The sequence below is a fragment of the Cnephaeus nilssonii genome, assembly GCF_951640355.1.
Source record: "Cnephaeus nilssonii genome assembly, chromosome: 3".
NCBI classification, from domain to species: domain Eukaryota; kingdom Metazoa; phylum Chordata; class Mammalia; order Chiroptera; family Vespertilionidae; genus Cnephaeus; species Cnephaeus nilssonii.
Genome location: NC_137074.1, coordinates 55,854,965 through 55,869,075, shown reverse-complemented (window position 1 = coordinate 55,869,075; position 14,111 = coordinate 55,854,965). Strand labels below are relative to the sequence as shown.

General features: G+C 50.2%; 1 protein-coding gene across 5 annotated transcripts in view; it reads right to left on the bottom strand.

The window, feature by feature from the left end:
* The window catches only part of MYLK (myosin light chain kinase), a 264,544-nt gene that overhangs the window by 28,890 nt on the left and 221,543 nt on the right, over window positions 1-14,111 (bottom strand). For all 5 annotated transcript variants that reach the window (XM_079766799.1, XM_079766798.1, XM_079766801.1 and 2 more), the window contains 4 exons: window positions 8,842-9,144; window positions 5,327-5,359; window positions 5,137-5,230; window positions 3,747-3,950 (listed from right to left, as the gene is read on the bottom strand). In XM_079766799.1, the coding sequence (XP_079622925.1) occupies window positions 3,747-3,950; window positions 5,137-5,230; window positions 5,327-5,359; window positions 8,842-9,144 (634 nt within the window). The remainder of the gene's footprint in view (window positions 1-3,746; window positions 3,951-5,136; window positions 5,231-5,326; window positions 5,360-8,841; window positions 9,145-14,111) is intronic.

Below are 14,111 nucleotides of genomic sequence, written 5' to 3'. Positions count from 1 at the left end.
AGACCCTTTTAGAACCAACCAAGAAGGAGGTCCAGGGCGACCAGCAGGTGGCGCCTCTGTCCTCAAGCTCTTCAGGTCTACTGCTCTCCACCCAGGCTCCAAGTCGAAGGAATCTGCGCTTAGGTTACAGGTGATTCTTAACACCTGTGCTTCAAAGATGCGATAAAAAACAGCCCCACCTCACAGGGTTGCTGTGAAGACCGAGTTAATGCACCTAAAGTGCTTAGAACAGTGCCTGGCACATGGTAAGTGCTCAATAATGTTATTGTTTTTTATTTTTTTAAAGAACCAGTTGAGGCTTTTGTTGAAAATACAGATTTCCGAGCTCCATTCCTGGAGATTCTGATTTTAAAAATTTGGGAGGGATCTGAGGATCCATATTTTTAATAAGTGCCCCAGCTCATTCTTATGATCCAACAAGTTCGGGAAGTACTGGCTTACTCCATTACCAGCTCTGAGAGGCAGTAGAAATCCACATCCTCCTGGATAAAGCACACTCAGCTGTCCCTATGAAATGAGCCTTCCCTCCCTGGGTCTCCACAGCCTTGTCCCTTGTCTCACTTTTGTTCAAGTCTGCCTTTCCTTACAGTTGTTTGTGAACATGTCTGGAAAAGGTCTGGCTCATATCTAGACCTTTGTTTATACCTGACAATGTCTGGCACAGACAAGATGCCCCAAAATGTTTGCTTCTAAATTTAAAGCATTCAGAAAAAGCAAGCAGCCGTCATCTGCAGTGCCCTTGGGGATGTCTGAGGCAATGAGTAGTAGAAATCGGAGCCATAGAGATAATTACGGCTGCATTTCTAGAGGTAACCTAGTCAATATATGTTCAGATAGGTTCAAACCTATTCAAATATCTTTAAAATATTTCAAAAACGACTCCTTTGTTCCATTTTTTTTTTTTTAAGAATGAAAGGAGCCACAAAAATAGGATGAATGGTTCCATAGGTTTCAGCCCTGGCCAGCGTGGCTCCTTTGGTTGAGCGTCATCCTGTGCACCAAAGGGTCATCGGTTTGATTCCCGGTCAGGGCTCATACCCAGGTGGCGGGTTTGTCCCCCGTTGGGGTGCATATGGGAGACAGCTAATCAGTCTTCTCTCTCTCTCTCTCTTTCTCCCTCCCTCTCTCTTTAAAATCAATAAAAACATTTTTAAAAAGAAGCAGTTAAAAAAATGGTTCTATTCAAAACACTCAAGACGTTTCTCCGTCAAACAGCAAATGGCACTGCTGAGCGCCAGCCTTTGTGCCCGCAGAGGCTGAGCCTGTTTGAAGCGCAGATCGAGCATGAATCTGCTCCCTCTCCTTGGGTTGAGTTCCTATGGGGGTGAGCTCCTGACCCCGAGGGCAGGCGAATCCTCTGGCATCTGTGCCTGGAAGACTTGCTCCTGTCCTTGGGGGAGGCGTGGGGTGGAGGGATGAAACCCAGACCTGCGGAAGCCTTCTTACATTTTCTCCCAACATTTTCCATCCAGCTTGCCAACTCCCAATTCCAAGCTAAGTATGGTATTCTGCCCACTGGTGCTGCTGCCCGGCCTTACCCAGGCTGGGCTGCTTCCTCCCCGTCCCTGCACGCCCTCATGAACTTGCTCAAGATTTAACTTCTAAAGATAAGACATTTATTCACATGTCCCCACATGCCACACTGCCTGGACCAAGAACCTGCTCTAGAACAAATGTGAAAAGCTGCAGCCACAGGGCTGTGGTGAGGGCGAGGCCACAGACATGGCGAAATCCTTCCTGGAAGTGGAGAGGCAAGTTGGAGTTTGGGGCTGAAAAAGGAGTTTAAGATATGGCAGAGATTGTCTCTGAATCTTTTCCAATTCCACAGAACTTTAAGAACAAATGGGAATCTAACCTAAATACTTCTCCTACTAGAAGGATTTAATAATGACAAAATCACCGCTAAACAGTAATAGGACCTGAATAGTAGGATTTGTTCCATAGTACCCAGTTGGGTGTTAAAATGCTCACAACCTAATTTTGAATGGGAAAAAGACCAGGATAGAGAAAAAGTCAATGCACCGTATTACCAAAAGTAACTCTCCATTGCAGAGCACTGTGCCTGCCATACATTATTCCCTTTGATCTCCACACTATTCACAAGGCGGTTTATATCCTCCTTTTATAGGTAATAAAACTAAGGGTTGGCAGAGTCAAAAAATTTACTCAAGGCCATACAACAAGTAAGAGGCAGAGTTGGGACTGTGGTGAGGTTTATGGGACTCAAGTCTGTGCTGTTAACCACTTTCCTAAGGAACAGAAACTGAAAGGGACTCATCAAAGTGTCCGCAGAATGAGGGAGGGATTCACATCTTAAGCTCGGGGCTGCCTCGCTGGCCTCCCTGGCTCACCGTGCCTGGGTGTGAGCAATTCCAGCATGCTGCTGTCAACGGCACAGTATCTCTCAAGATTTCAAATATACATTGATCAAGCATCCCACACTTCTGGGAGTATATCCTCCAGATGTACACAGGCATGAGTGAAAAGGTGTATGGGACCAGGTTATAAAAACCGCTTGCTTGTAAAAGCAAACACCTGGAAACCACCCACCTCCAGCCAAAAGAGAACAATAACCACGGTATATGCATGTGATGATGTCATATGGAGCAGGAGAACCAGGGAGCTCACTGGCTACTGAGATGGGACTATCTCCAAGGTAAACTGTAGAATGAAAAGAAGCAAAGTGCGGAATCGTAACTACGAGTTGCCATCGTGTCAAAGGGTGGGAAATATGGATATATATATATATATTATATGTGCTTGTATTTTCATAAAGAAACCAGATACAGACAAAACCAATGAAATTGTTTCCTGGTGGTGGTGGTGGGGTAGGAATAGGGTAGATGGGGGCAGGGGATGGGAATGGGATTTTTCATTGCATTTGTCCTTATGTTTTTTGATGAGATAGTATCATATATTAAAAATAGTCAAATTAGGAAAAGGAAAAGAAGTTCTTAAAAATATAGACACCATGGAGGACATCTGACACCATTATGTACATGTGTGTGTTTGCATGAGTATTTACACACATGTGTATGCACATGTGTGTTTACACACATGTTTGTGTGCCAGTGTGTTTGCACACATGTGTGCGCATGTTTGCACATGTTAGTTTGTGTGTGCATGTGTGTTTGTGCACGCACACGTGTTTGCATGTCTGTGTGTGTGCGCGCGCGCACATGCCAGCAGTTCAGAGGTGAGAGAGGTGGAGAAGTGGGACTAGAGGAAAGCCTGGAAAAGGAAAGACTTGGCTAGAGGTCACCAGGTCCATCTCCCTGCTGTGGACAACCCAGCACAGAAAGCGCTATTCTTTGGTGACTGAGAAGTGAAGAAAGTACAAAGGAGCACACGGAGCACAGCAAGACGATGGAGCAAGGTTCCCTCCTACACTCTGAGCTCCCACCTGGACCCCTCCCTCTCACAGGCTGGTCAGGAAGCTGCTCCATCCCTCCCCTCCACCTCTGAAGCCACCTCCAGATCAGAAGGCCCCTGAATGGAACCAAGGAGCCTTTCACAGGGAGGTGAGGGGGAAAAGAAAGGGGGTCCTCCAAGATCTGCCCATTTGTTATGGAAACGAGCAGGGGCTCAGCGGGCTGGTGGTCAGTGGTCAGGCCCAGTGCTGTGCGCAGAGCTGTGCTGAGTGGTCAGTCCCTGGCTGGATGGGCTGTGAATATCTTGCATTCACGCCCCTGCCTGCAGTGAAGGGGCTGGGGGGACAGTGGGCTGCTGGGCAGCGGGCTACTCACATCTCCAGGACCATGACGATGTTGGCCTTTTCTTCGAAGGCGTCCACACACTGGACCAGCTTGGGGTGGTGGAGGCAGTTCATGATGCTGATCTCCTCCCGGATGTTCTCTTTCTCTTTTGCTGAATATGCTTTGAAGAATTTCCCTGCCCAGATTTTTCCAGTTTTCTTTTCTACAAGTCGAAAGACCTGTCCGAATTTCCCACTGCAAGTGAAAGGAGGAGGGAAAAGGCACATTTAGCCAAGCTTTTCACCAACTGGGGGATGGCCAACAAATCTGGCCCGCCTGTTTTCATAAAGTTTTATTGGAGCACAGTCATGCCATTGGTGTGCATATTGTCTATGGGAGACCCCATGTGGCTCCCCACTGTTCCACCCGCCTTTGAATGTGCAGAGAAGTAGTTGCAACACAGACTGCATGGCCCGCAAAACCTGAAACATCCACTATTTGGCCCTTTACAGAGGTTGCCAGCCCTGCTCTAGGTCAGGGAAGTGCATTTCTAATACTGCAAACTACTCTCCCCATCACCTGCCAGCTGCAGCCTGTGCTGGCCCCGCATCCCGCCCAAACATGCCAGCCGTGCTGCTCCTTCCGCCCGGTCACCGCCTTGGTGGGGCCTCAAGCGTGGCTGGTGGACTTCTCTCCCCTGGCCCGCAGAGGGACCCGGGAGGTCAGGTTGAGGAAGTCTCTCCAAACACAGAGAATGTCCGAGTGACTTCCTCCCTCCCCCTCTTCCTCAGCACTGTCCCGGAGACAGCCTGGAGACCCTGCTGCCCACTGTGGGACAAGGCGTGCTCCTCTGACAGCTCCCACTGGTGGTGCCAGCTCCCTGTACCAACTGTTAGGAGGCTGGGAACACAAGCGGAGACCCACCCTTTGCTTCCACCTCCCGTGCTCAGGAATAGAGAGCTAGAGGGAGGCAGCCTGGGGCACTGCTGCTGGAGGGGGCGCTTGGCTGGGACCAGGGCTCAGGATGGGGTCCAACCCCAGGAAGGACTCAGAGTAAAAAGTGAGGGGCATGGGGAGCACGGATCAGGCCGGCCTGCCTTCTGTGGGTCGGATGGGAGGGTCCTGAAGGCAGTCCGACCCAGATGTGGTCCCCTCAGCTCAGAGCTGTGTGGAGAATGAGGCACAGCAAAGGAAGGCTCGCCCAAGCCCTCCACAGAGGGGTCAGCACAGAACTACACGCGGCTCCTCCGAGAGCCCTGGGTGGCCATGCTTTCATGGAGTGCTGTCCCTCCCTCCTGATGCTGCAGGCATGTCAGTCTGGGGAGCTGGCAAACCCAGGAAAGAACAGGAAGACAAGGCATGGAATTCACTGGGGGGGGGGGGGGGGGGTCTGTGCCACCCTCAGGCTGGGGGCCTGAAGGGTGCTTCTCACTCCACTTACGATCCTAGTCTCTCTTCGATGTCGTAGAAGTCAGATACTTTTTGTTCGGTATTGACGGTCACCGTCCGGTAATCGACTTCAGCCTCCTTCTCATCTGCAGGGTGGGGGTTGGAGTGGGTGTGAGCCATCAGATCCCTGCTCACCCCTTTCCATCCCTAGAGCCCATCCAAGAGGGGTGGCCAGCACTCACCATCATCGGACACCTCCACTTCATCCTTCGGCTCTGGGGGAGACAAGAAGGGGACACAAGGATTAGTACTGAAGGTCCATTGAGAGCAAAACCTGCTGGGGGCTGTCAGGCCTCAGCCTTCCCAGGCACAAGACCACCGTGCCCAGAGCCTGGGCATCGCCGTGTGGTCAGTCAGCTCATGCTGCAACAGGGCCATGTGTGCACGGGTAGACACTGGCCTCCTCACCCCACCAGCCCCATCCCAGCTCCCATTGCCATCCCTCATGGTCCCCTAGGCACACCCTCTTCACATCTCTTCCAATCCCTCTGACTTTCAGAACCTACACACAATTGTGACGGCCCTTTCTGCTCTGGCTCGAAAGTTAGCAACTTATGATTGCCAGCATGTCCAATCCATTTATCCATTTACTGAATGTCTTTCATGGAATTCCAGCCATGTTCCAATATCTGGCCATGTATTGTGGGTATACAAAACAAAATACACAGAGGTATAATACCTCCTTCTTCCTGGAGCTTATATCTTAGTTGGGGAGGCAAAAACACATTTCCTTAAAATACCCATGACACATCTATATATATAAAAGCCTAAGTGACTGTTTGACTGTTAAACTGGTAGCTATGATGCGCACTGACCACCAGGGGGCATACGCTCAATGCACAGGCATGGAAACATGGAACAGACTGATGAATCTCAGAGGAAAGGGGGGAGGGGGAAGGGCAGGAAAAGATTAACCAAAGATCTTATATGCATAGTAGAGGCCTGGTGCACAGATTGAAACCAGCAGTCCAACATCCCCCAAGGGGTCCTGGATTGCGAGAGGGCACAGGCCAGGCCGAGGGACCCCACCAATACATGAATCCGTGTACCGGGCCTCTAGTGTTATATAATCAAGCACACACTATCACAGTGCACATGGAAGAAGGCGACATAAAACGGGGCAATTATAAAGTCCAGCAATTATTCTAAGAGAAGTCGCCCTTGAGTTGTGACCTAAAGCAGCGGTCGCCAACCTTTTGGACCTCACGGGCCACCAGTGGTCGGTGGACCATCGGTTGGCAACCACTGACCTAAGGGAAATGATGGAACACAATGAGGAGGGGTGACGTCACACAATGGAACCCACAGGTGCCTGTGAGGTGTGGCAAGGGGGGACATAAGCAGCTCCTACTGCCACAGCATGGACGTGCGGGAGTGAACGGGGACGTGAGGAGACAGCAGGTGTGCAACAGATCGTCCACATCAAAGCACCAGGCTTTCCCTGGCCTTGGCCTGGGCGGGTGCCACTGCAATGTGATCCTTTTTCCTGCCTCTTTTCCAAGAGGTAAAGAAACCTCTTCTTAAAGAAATATGCTGAACACATGCAGACTGCAATTTGGTTGCCTGTCCTGGCATCCCCACTCTCACTTGCCTGCTCCCCACCCTCCTGGACTCCCTGCTACCCAACCTCCACGTCACTGGGAGGCAGCCAAAGAAGCACAGGCTCTGGGTCAGTCAGCTTTGAGTTCCAGCTTCAACTCGCTAATACAAGCTCTATAACTGGGCAAGTAGCTTCTCCCCTGTAAACCTCATTTCCCATCTGTAAATAGGGGTGATGACAGATCTACTTCATTGAGTTAGATGCATGAAACGATTCATGGAAAATGCTGAACATATTGTTAGCATATAGCAGTGCCTAATACATGCCAGCCACGATGAATCATCATAATAAACTAAATGACTCTTGAATTCAGATACCCAAGCCAGGAAGGGGGAGTCATTTAAACTCTTCTAATTTTTCCCCCTCAACTCCCTATCCAAAAAGTCATCAAGCATGGTCAATTCCATCGCGTGAGGGTTTAGTTCATACCCTTATCATCCCTCTCCTGGACTACACCACAGAGAACCAACTATGTCTCACTGACTCCACTCTCCTCCCCTCCTCCACTCCAGTGCTTCTCGTGATACAGATGCATGGGGTGGCAGAGGGGATGGACGGTGAAGGTTCCGGAGAGACGAGACGAGGGGTGTGTGTGAGTGTGGAAGTCTGCATTTCCAACACACTCCCAGGATCTCAAGATTGCTAGTCCAGACCATACTTTGAGTAGCAAAGCTCTACTCTTCCTCTAATTCTCTTCTTAAAAAAAATAGACTTGTGATGGTGATCACTGCAGCATATACATATGTCAAACTATAATGTTGTACATAGTAAAAGAATTTTTAAAATGCTAATCTCCCCCAAAGGCAACATTCCAAAAGTCTTAGGAACACACGGGTCTGTCTAGCGGGAGTATGTATGCTGCTTGAAATAAATAGTTGGTTGCATTAAAAAATCAAACAGATCTAGCATAGCAACCCCCTGACCGAAGATCTTTGGTGGCCTTTACAATTCGACCTGAACTGCCCTTTCAGTGCTGCTTCCTGTTCTGACTCACACAGCACAGGCCCTGGCCACTCACAAGCTTCTCCAAATGCCACACATTCCCATCACTTTGTACCTTCGCTTATGCTGTTTCTGCTGTGAGAGATGCCTCTCCTTAGCGTCCCTGTTGCTCAGAAGCCCATTCGTTTTAAATGCCACCTCCTCTAGGAAGCCTTCCTCAACTTCCATGGCAAATTACTCGTGCCTTCGACTGTGTCTCCTTTGCAGTTTGTTTATACTGCTGGATAGATGTAGACCATCTCGCTCTCATTAGCTGTGTACACAGTTGTCCCCTTAGATTTTTAAAAATATATTTTTATTGATTTCAGAGAGGAAGGGAGAAGAAGAAACATCAATGATGAGAGAGAAACATCAATTGGTTGCCTCCTGCACACCCCCTACCAGGGATCGAGCCTTCAACCCAAGAATCAAACTGTGACCTCCTGGTTCATAGGTCAACTCTCAACCACTGAGCCACGCCGGCTGGGCTCCCCTTAGATTTTAAGCAACTTGTCTTATCTGTCTTGGTGTTCCAAGGACCTGACACTGAGTAGACACTCAAATCTGAGTGCAACAGGAGGAGGAGGAGAGGGAAGGGAGATGTTGAAACTTTAGGTCTACCTTCCAGGACTGTGCTCCTGAATGACACGCCATCGCCCCCTGATGGCAGTGGGCCAATGGTGCTTTAAAGGTGGTATGTAGCCCTAACTGGTTTGGCTCAGTGGATAGAGCGTTGGCCTGCAGACAGAAGGGTCCCAGGTTCGATTCTGGTCAAGGGCATGTACCTTGGTTGCGGGCACATTCCCAGTAGGGGGTGTGCAGGAGGCAGCTGATTGATGTTTCTCTCACATGGATGTTTCTAACTCTCTATGCCTCTCCCTTCCTCTCTGTAAAAAATCAATAAAAAATAAAAAATAAAAAATAAAAAGGTGGTATGTACTTCTTTTAAAGTATGTATCAGCATCACAACCTTGGAAATCAAGATCCCCAAAGATGCTGCCTGTCACCATGGATGTCTTCTCACTCCTCTGCACCCCTCCCAGACCAGGTTTCTAGCTGCACAGGGTAGTTCACGCATGTTTATTTCAGGCCAGTGACGAAGTGAAGGCAGCTTACCCTCAGGTTTCTCTCCCACCGTTGTGAGTTCAGACTCCTGGCTCGGCTCGCTGGTTCCGTACACATTGATGGCGCGCACACGGAATTTATAGTCTCGGTCAGGCAGCAGGTCCTGGACGTTAAACGAGGTGCTGCGGCACGTGGCTAGTTCCTTCCACGACTTGTCCACCGAGTCCCAGATCTCGACACTGTAGGACTGCACAGCACTGCCCCCATCGTACGAGGAGCCATACCAGGACAGGGTCAGCGAGGAGCTCCGGATATCAGAGGCGCAAGGCGTGCCAGCTGGGGGGTCTGGTTTGTCTGGGGATAGAGAAGCACAATATCGCCCAACTCTTCAGAATTTCAGGGAAAGAAAGGTTTTGAATCAGGTGTGCGGGGGAGGAGCCTAGAGAACTCAAGCTGACATCCCCGGTCCGGGCTCTGGTTCCCTCATCCACACAGTCACACCTATGCACAAACCACCTATAAGAAAGCCATACAGATACCTATGTGCTCGAGAAAAGTCTTTCCTTTTGGCTAGTTGTCCAGTCTGCAAGCCCTGATTTCCTGTACTTTGTCCTGGTCATAAGCATATTTCTCAGCGTAAACAGATCTAGGAAGCTGCCCAGAAGGCGTGGACTGCTTCCCATAAAAAATGTTTTGAGAGAGGGTTCAGTGTGTGTGTGTGTGTGTGTGTGTGTGTGTGTGTGTGTGTGTGTCCTTCAGGCCATAGGCCGGTGACCTGTGTCATAACTAGGGGTCAGACTACACTCTCCTTGAGACTTGAGGAACGCCTGCCTCGCTGAGAAGCAGACAGATCCAGGTTTGAACACAGCTCTGACCCCACTCACTATTTATTACCGTGCCTCAGTTTCCTTGCCTGTACACTGCAACATGTGGATAATAAACAGCACTTTGATCACAAGGCGGTTATGAAAAGTTCTTAGGAAAGTGGCCGAGTTGAGTAGCCATTACTGTCGTCATTGTTGTGGTAGTTTATTTCTGACTTTGTGGTACATTAAAAGTTATTCCTACCCTATCCCTTTGATCCATATAGGACTGGTGTAAAACGAGTGAAGAATTTCAAAAGCAAACCACAGTGGCAAATCACAACCGTCCCTGACTAAGGGCCAGAAAATGGGCTGAGGACACAAGAAGTGGTCGCTCTGGCGGGCTGCCTTCCCATTCAGACCGGCAACGCTAAGAACCGGAAACGCTGCCAACTGCCAGGCGGGTCCCGCAGCCGATACTACACGAGGCTCCTGAGCCTTTCTGACTTTGTCAGCTGCTCATCTGAACAACATTTTCCTAGTTTTTCAGATTTCGTTTCTGCAGGTAGTTGGGTGAGTCACAGTATTCAGCAGCCCTTCATCCCCCCAAAGCCGTTTGAGGTGCAGAGCTCCCCCAACTAACCATTAAAACCATGCCTTGGTGCTCTGTGAATTTATGTGCTATTTATTCACACAGCGTGAACTCGGGTGAATTCCTTAACTCCCAAGACTAGTTTTCACCTGGAAACATGGTGCTACTATTTTTTCACCTGGAAACATGGTGCTACTATGCATGTTCCCTTTGGAGGTTTTGCAAGCATCAAGCGAGCAAATCTGGGGCAAGTTCTTGACTTCTACTCTCCCACCTCTGAGCAAGGCATGAAACCCAAAGAGGGTTCTTTCAAATGACCCTGTGCAAATAGGGGAAAAAGACATTCTGCCTGTGTGTGTGTGTGTGTGTGTGTGTGTGTGTGTGTGTGTAAAGATATACATGATACATACACATATTCATTCTCCCCCCTCCCCCAAACCCTGCAGCTTCTCCATTCCACCCAAGGACGCCCTGCCTGGAAACTGTTCACCCCTGCCACCCAGGCCTGGCCCGCGGGTGGTGATGCTGGGACTGTGACAGAGCCTCTTTCTGCAGCCACTCTGGAGGCCTCCTGTGATGGATCCACTTTCACTGGGTGTTAAGTATGTTCTCTTAGAAAAACTGTTTGTTCTGAAAGATATGTTGGTCTTTTTAGAAATACGTCTGGTGTTGGCTAAGATGTTTATTGCTCTTCACTCTCTTAGAGGCAAGTGGACCCAGCCCTCTAGGACCCAACTAAAACAGTATGAAAGCCCAAAGGACGAAAGACAGACCCACTGCTCTCCCCCTCCACTGCCTGGAACACGTCTGACTGGCCACATTTAGAATCACTTGGGTTTATGTAATGAATGCAGTACACCCACTGACTGATTCTCTCCCCTTCTGCTTTGGTCAAGAAGAAAAAACTTTGAGAAGTGTGTACTGTGGAAGAGGTACTACTTGTACCCCACCCTGTCCAGTCTCTTGGTAAAAGCAAGAAAACGGACATATGACAGATTACCCCCTGTGGTGCAAGTGAAGATGGAAAATTTGGAGAGGGGGCTTTAATTCCAAGTGAAACTTCAGTGCTTTCAAGGAATTTGAATGAAGGGGTTTAGGTGTCTGAGATTGGAAGCCCCACCGCCTCAGGGCCGGGGAGCTGGGTCTGATGCTCCCTGGTTTTCACAACCTGCAGATCCCCCACAGAGGCAGACTCGCCAGGGGTGAACCCCCTCAGAGCAGAGCGCCCGCGGCCTGGCCTCCATGCTAAAGACATAGCCGACCTGGTCTGGGAGGGCAGCAGCCTCAGAGTCTAGGGCCCGGAGCTCCAGGGCTCCTGGGGATGATCCCCTGGCTCCCCAGAAACCTGACCAACAGAATGGGGTTTCTGCTCAGCAAATGCTCCCACACCTGAGAAAATGGAGGCTCTCAAGGCTAATGCTTCTCACAGGAGGGACCATCCTGGCGGGCTCTGCCTGCCTGTGTGTCTGAAGATGATCTGCGGCTGTGCCTCCCCTGCCTGGCTTGCCTTCACTGGCATGCCGGCAGTCACTCGCATCTTTCATGGAATGCCAGGGGCTGCAAGGGCTCCAGGGTCGTCTACCTGCATAGCCGGCCCTTGGCCCCTGGGAGGCTAAGGCCCTCTGCTTACCAAGAATACCCTCTGGGCCCTGGCAGAGCCAAAAGGAGATTCTGAAAAATTTTCAGATCCTCGCTCCTGGCTATCAGGCGGAATAAGATCAAGATCACATCTTGCTGAAATCTAAGCCAGGCATTACGAAGGGAAGTCTCCTGCCCTTAAAAATCATGCAAGTTCCAGGCTCAGATAGCATTTGGGGATTAGTGGGTATTTGGGGTTCCCTCCACTTTATTCTTCTCCTTTAAAGATATGCAAAGTGACCTGTTTATCTCTTGCTGGACAAGTTACAGGAAGGAAATCATCTGGGCCGGGCTGCTCTCTCTTGCCCCAGCGGCACCCCCACCCTCTAAGGTTGTGGCTAGAGGTGCCGGCAGAGGCCCTCGGAGCTTCGCAAATCCCTGCACTGCCTTTCAACACAGAATAATCATAAGCCTTTAAAATAGCCAAGCATCCCTCATTTAAACTAACGGAGGGGAAGGCTAATGTTTATTGTCATTTATAAAAGGGGAGTCATAGCCTATCTGAAAAGACAGTGGAGCTTTAAAGAATGTACGAGAAGAGACGTTTACTGCTGACAAGCAGAAGTTGTGCTAAAGCAGCCTTATTTAGCTGGCCTGTAAGCGGATGCTTCCAACGGGCTTGAACACCATCCAGAGTAAGCCAAACCGCTCCTGTTTCATCTCATTTACATTTTACATCTAGTTAATCAGCCCTGATCAGATAATACACAGATGTCCTTAGAGACGTGCAGGTAAATCTGGGCTTAATCCAGGTTTACTTTGGACTAATTCTAAATCCATGGGCTCTGAATGAATGTGGCCTTGATGTTTGCATCAATGCAAGTCCCCATTTTATTGAGCAATTCTATTCTTAGCCCTACGCGGGGGAGGCAGACAGAAAGCCCGTCCCCCCCATTCCATTCCCCTCCCAGGACGGTATTTAACATGCTGCGCCTGCCAGCTGGCGGGCAGCCACGCCAATGGCCCTGTCAGTACTGGCCGAGGAGAATGAGAAACTAAACCATAAAAGGCCAGAACTGCAGCTCGTGCAGTGGGGATGGGGGAGGGGAGTGTGGCACGGAGTGGAGCTGGCCCAGTGTAGGGGGCAGTGGTCACAGAAGAGCAGTTCAAAGGAGTGGACCCCAAAGTTGCCCAAGCAGAGGCAGGTGAGAGAGAACACCCAGAAAAACCAATGTTTGCTAACAGGTGAGGGCGTGGGGCCAAATCAGCACCGCAGGTACAGGTCTTAATGTAAAGACAGACTGGGTCACTAGCACCAACTCCCCCCCCCCCACCCCCACCTCAAAGTTCCTGACTCCACGGGGGACACAACTGAAGTAAGCATCCAGTCACCAAAGAGAAGAAGAGTGAGAAAAGGGTCTCTCCTGTCTTTTGTAGATGAGAACCCTATTCCCTGACCTCCGGCACAATGATTCCCAGATTTAAAACTCCCGACTTGAGGAAACAAAAGGAAGATGAGATCAATAAACCCCAGGTCAAAGGCTTTCATGAGCATAATGTATGGAGGCCCACAAATGTGTAGGGACATGACCTACTGTCCATCAGTCTGCTGTGTCATCTGTTCCTTTCTGTCCTGAGCACATGCCAGTGGGGTGGGGGTGGGGGCGGCAAGGAACTGAGCACGACTGACAGTGGGGGGCCAATTAGAAAGCTAGTGACTGTTTCAGGAGAGAGTGGACAGTGGCATGATCAACACAGCAACTGGGATAAAGAGGAAAAAGTGAACTTCAGAAACAGCCTGGAGACAGACTCAGCCCAATATTGGGATGCGGGAGTAAGAAAAGAGGAGTGGGTTTAGGATTAGGAGGTCACAGTGACCTTAGAGGGGTGATCCCAGTAGACTCCTGGGGTGAGGGAGGCTTCAGGGAGCTGACGAGTGCCTGGGGGTGAGGAAGCAGAGTAGAGAGCACCCCCTCTCACAGGGTTTGGCCATGAAGAGAGCGGGAAGAGATGTGGGGGTGGCTGAAGCGAGAGGAGATGTTGCAGGAGTTATGCAGGCCTGTGTGTTTGGCTAAGATGAGAGAAGGAGAGGTAGAGTTGAAGAGAAGAGAGGAGGGGGGTGGAACCCCAAGAACCTGGGGATTCAGAGTGCAGGAGAAGGAAGCGGCCTGAGGGAGGGAGGGGTAGTCCAGGGCCCAGAGCCTGGAGGGTGCGGTCAGCCTGGGGGTGGACAGAGAGATGCCTGAAGGTGCGGGGCCATGAAGCTGAGCAAGGTCAGGCCTGATGCCTCCTAGTTTTCAGAGAAGCCAGAGGCCGCAGCCTGCAGGGTGACAAGCTACCACAGAGAG